Consider the following 4,883-nt stretch of genomic DNA (forward strand, 5'->3'; position numbering starts at 1 on the left):
GAGAGAGAGAGAGAGAGAGCGAGAGAGAGAGAGAATGTACATAAAGAGCTAATTATCAAGAAGTGATGCATGGTTAACTTGCTACATTTTTCTTTTGTTTGGATATAAAGGGACTACTCCATTATTGATACTTTGTCAAAAAGTATGGCTCAAGGAAGTTACGTTTTGAGAAATGTTTCAGGTAACTATAACTATTACTTTCCAAATAGCTTAAATGCTATTTTTTGCTTGATGTGGATTTTATAACGTGTGTGTTGTTTATGACGAACAAAATATGTCCAGTCTTTTATTTACATGGGGTTATAATGGAATTAAAAAATTGCAAATACCGAAATATCTATCAGTTTAAACACACACTAGAAAGTGAAAACATTTACAATGTAAATAGTTATACCTGTTTCATGAACCACAATTTCTTTGTATAAAACATTTGAAGAATATAAAAGATTTGTGTTCCTTTTTTATGTGTTCCCTTGCTATAATACTTGGAGGATGTCTGTGGTTGAGAAAACCTGCCAAGACTATGGTCAGGCATTTTAGAGGGAGAGTTGCGTAGTAATTATAGAGTGTGTTCAGTCTATGTAGGGACACATACAATTTAGAGAGAAGTAACTGCTGAAAACAGAGTGTCTACACAATTGGTAAATCCTCCACTGTCCCTCCTCTTCTTGTGGGACAGGCTCAGAGAGTTTATACTCCAAAACATTTCAGGCTGATAGAAGTAAGGCTCTAGGTTCAAATAGAAAGGGTCGCTGATGAGCGTATAATACTGAGGTAAGGAAAGAAAAAAGAAATTCAGGGTAGAAAATAAAAAGTATAGAGCTGTATAAAAGCTTAGATACTGTATTTTCTATAGCATATTGTGGTTTTTGCCTGTAATATTATTTTGTCATGAAGACTTCAAAACAGTTTTCTTCAATACCAATGGTTTGCTGTTGTAAATTTAATGTCTAATTATATATTTAGTTTTAAAGTTAAACTCACAATGCAAGACATTTTCTTTACTTGTTTTTTCACATGCAATAGGGATATTTTGTTTGGACTATTCTTTTGCTCTGCAAGACTAATCAACTTTGGCTGTTCCACTGTTGGTCTAACAGGTCAAAGCACTGAAGAGTGTGTTCCTAACTACCTGGGGAGTGACTATAGTTATCAGTTGGACGTGGACTACCGTAAGAGTGTGGACAGTTTCCAAAACGGCGCAACCATTAAGCGGTTAAGCCTTAAAAGGAGGCCCAGAGTGGCTGTCAATAATGTGGAAAAAACGCAAAGTGACATTTCATCCAGCCAGTGGCATTCTGCAGAATCTTTGTCATCATCTAGCAGTGACGATACAAGACTACTGGGCATGTCTTCTACCACAAAAGGTCGACCTCCTCTTCCTCCACCACATCGTTCCTCATTGGATAACAAACCTGCCAGGAATGAAGGACCAGCAACCTCGCAGATACTTAATGAGCCAAAGCCTCAACCTGCTGCAAGATCTCTTGGATTACAAAGACAAAGCCCTGTGATGGAAAGGACCTTAATGGAGACCCTCAAACACTTAGAACAGGAGGTGAGGAGCCAGCCTCCACCTCAGCCCGCTCCCCGGCGTCGGCTGGCAAGCTTTGGAGGGGTAAGTTCTCATGGGTCGCATTCCCCCTTCACTGGCTTGGGCGCATATAATCAGAACAACAATGGGAACAAGCCTACTGGGACAGAAGGTGATAAACATGTCCACCTTAGCTCATCCCTGGGCAGTAGAGGCAGCACAGGATGCCTAAGGCTGAGCCCACAGAGCTCTGGGAGAACCACCCCAGTTACAGGTCTCGGCCCCATGCACCTGCAGCATGTCCGTGACCAGATGGTGGTAGCTCTGAAGAGGCTCAAGGAGCTGGAGGAGCAGGTGACAATCATCCCTATCCTTCAGGTAAAAATCTCAGTCCTTCAGGAGGAAAAGAGGCAACTGGTCTCTCAACTCAACAACCATAGTGACAATGAGGACATAAATGGTGTGATCTGGCAGAGAGCATATGGCAAAGAAAAGTCTGACATTGACAATAAGGTGATTAACGAGGAAGGACCTGAAGGTATAGTCAGAAGTGACTGCACCGACTTCAGGGAGTTCAGGGAACTGACTGAAGAGATGAATGCATGGGAAAGAACCACCAGGGGTGGACATTTGCAAAAATTGCATGAAAACGCCCATAGCCTTCTGCATGACAAGGCTATCAACTCAGTCACAGTGGGAACTGATAACGATATTACCTTGTCTCAACCCACTAAAGAAAACAAATATGTGAACACTGATCAAGTAAATACAAGGTCCATTGCATCAGAAGTGTCGGAAGTTAGTCTGGGAATTTACACAGAACAGGAAGCAGAGATTGATGCCCAACAACTAATAATTGGTGCCTTAAAGGAGAGAATTTGTCACTTAGAAGCAGAGTTAAAAGAATCTGCTCTCAAGACAGAGATGAGTCGTCTGAAACTAGAGCTTCAGGCTGCAGGAGCAAGGAACCGAGCTGATAAAGCCTCCTTTGCTAGACCATCCACTGTGAGCACAGGCATCGAGGCAAGGCCTCACACCACAAGCCAGGCAGTGGGTAATCACACAGAGCTCCGAGATGCCAGCACAGGGGAGGCAATAGAGGTGAAGACTGTGGGAGTGTCATGTTGGAGGCCTGAGCTGAAGAATGTTTGCGCAGGACCAGATGTACCCATGAGCCACTGGGAGGTCAGGGAGCAAGTAGAGACCATGGAAAAGGGTGTTGGTATCCGAGTTCTTACGAACACACAAGGAGTTGGGCGGGAGATAAAGTTATGTGATGCAGAAACCAACACAGAGGTACCAGTGGAGAATCTGGGGTCTAAGAAAAGAAAGATGAAGTATAATTCAGTGGGTTGTGGGGACTGTTCTGTTGATGTAATTGTCTGCGAAGCAAAGGAAGTGGTTTCTCAAGGTATTGCCACAGATCAAGTCAGAGGTGTGGATCTGGGAATCATGGCCACACCCCAGACAACTTCCCATCGTACCAACACTGTATCCAGCTCAGTGTCTCGCTTTACCAACACCAGACATGCCTTCAACACAGACTCCAGCACTAATACTGTCCTAAGTACCCAAGACAAACACACCAACACCACTCAGACTGTTACCAGGACAGTGTCAGTAGGCAACAGGGTCAAAGACATTAAATGCCCACTGAAGACCTGCACGGTTGGTGTAGGAACTGTAAATGTACCAGGAAGCGCCTTAAAACAAACACCAGGGACAGTCACCAAGATAACTCGAGACTCTGGTGTTGGATTAACAAATATTAATGATAATTTTCTGGTTGGACTGAAATCCCGAAATATGGCATGTGGACCATCCCATCTGCCTGACCCCATCAAGACAAGGAGCATCGGTGTGGGGGAGGGGAGGGTACGGGATTTGTCAGTTTCATCCAGTACACCTGGCCAGATAATTCAGCAATCCTCACAGTCCCAGTGGGCCCCCGAGCTGAACCATTACATAGAGAAGATGCACTGGCTGCTCAGGGAGCACGGGGAACTGCTCACAGGGGACCACGCTCATCAGAGGGACGGGTTCGTCCAGCAGCACAGTGGACAAGGAAGTGCCAGCTCAAAGTTGTCCTGTAATAACAAAGCTGCAGCACAAAGAGGACCAGAAGTCCCTCTTTTAGATTCCCAGCCACCAGGTAACGCTGTAGATTTTAGAGCCCAACCAATATATCGGAAGGCCAATATTATTGACCGATGTTAGGCATTTCCCTATGTATTGGCATTTATAATGGCCAATTTAAAAAAAAAAAATGACGTCCTTGTTGGCAACACTGATGTGTTTTTGTTTAAAGGGCTTTAAGTTTCATATCTTAAGTTTTTGTATTTTTATACATTTTATTTATCAGACATTTAATATAGTTTTATGTTCTGTTGTGACTATAAACAAATTATTATGTTATTTTAGTGAGGACGCCTAAATAACTACAAATAACTAATGTTAGGGAACTCTGTTTATGTTTTGTAACGCATGTCTGGATTTTCTTTTTTAAATATATATCGGCGTATCAGATTTTTAAATAACCAAATATTTGTGTCGGCATCGGCCTTAAAAGTCCTTTCATCGGAGTGCGGAGTGTTCTTGTAAATATTATATTTGGCGTATCTCACCACAAAGCATTATTTGTATCCTCTTCATTTTTTTCAATCATTTTTGGCATCTTACCACCACCAGGCAAGTACACCACACCACATAGTTTGCTAAACCTTTGCATTATTGGAATGTGTAGCATCATCCATGTGGCTTCAATCAAAATGGGGACCCACTGATCCAAAACAAATTGAGCCATAGTGTGTCTGATGGTCACAAACTCTTATAGATAGCTTTAATGTTAGGTTATTATTATCATGTAATATATGTAATGTCATTCTGGTAGTATTCACACAATACACTTAAATCATCTTCCTTTGTTACAGTCAGCAGAGAGTCTCAGTCCCCATCTCAACTCTCAGTTGACTCTAATGAGTGTGAAAAAGCAAACCCAGGAATTTGCCAACAGGGTGGCAGTGATTCAGAGGTGAGAAGAATGATACAGATGTTGGAACATCAGGCATCTTCAGCTCTGCAAGGTAAATGTATGTGTGTTATAAAGTTCATCTTCATGAGAAATCCAGTAAAAGTAGTCTAGTTTAAAAATATTTTGCTTCCAGATCCCTCCCAGGGCCCACTTTAAACTTGTGTTATGTTTAGAGGAAGTGGCTGCCTTTGGCTTGACAAGTAGATTTTCTGAGGGATACACTTGTAATGTTTGGAATGATATCTGGTTTTGGAGGGCGTCTCGTACCACATACCAGTTTGTGGCTGAGGGTCTAAAATTGAATGGCTCCGTAGGAGG

At 42.4% G+C, this 4,883-nt stretch overlaps 1 protein-coding gene across 3 annotated transcripts in view; it reads left to right on the forward strand.

Annotated features, from left to right (window-relative positions):
* The first annotated feature begins 105 nt into the window (after window positions 1–105).
* Window positions 106–4,883, forward strand: part of LOC116704218 (KN motif and ankyrin repeat domain-containing protein 1) — a 9,778-nt gene continuing 5,000 nt past the window's right edge. For 2 of the 3 annotated variants that reach the window (XM_032539507.1, XM_032539508.1), the window contains exons 1-3: window positions 106–181; window positions 1,101–3,686; window positions 4,465–4,617. In XM_032539507.1, the coding sequence (XP_032395398.1) occupies window positions 145–181; window positions 1,101–3,686; window positions 4,465–4,617 (2,776 nt within the window). In that variant the 5' untranslated portion in view covers window positions 106–144. Of the gene's footprint in view, window positions 182–531; window positions 775–1,100; window positions 3,687–4,464; window positions 4,618–4,883 lie in introns of those variants that run through there. The other variant, XM_032539509.1, reaches the window with a different exon arrangement.

The sequence above is a fragment of the Etheostoma spectabile genome, chromosome 16 (assembly GCF_008692095.1).
Source record: "Etheostoma spectabile isolate EspeVRDwgs_2016 chromosome 16, UIUC_Espe_1.0, whole genome shotgun sequence".
In the NCBI taxonomy this organism is placed as follows: domain Eukaryota; kingdom Metazoa; phylum Chordata; class Actinopteri; order Perciformes; family Percidae; genus Etheostoma; species Etheostoma spectabile.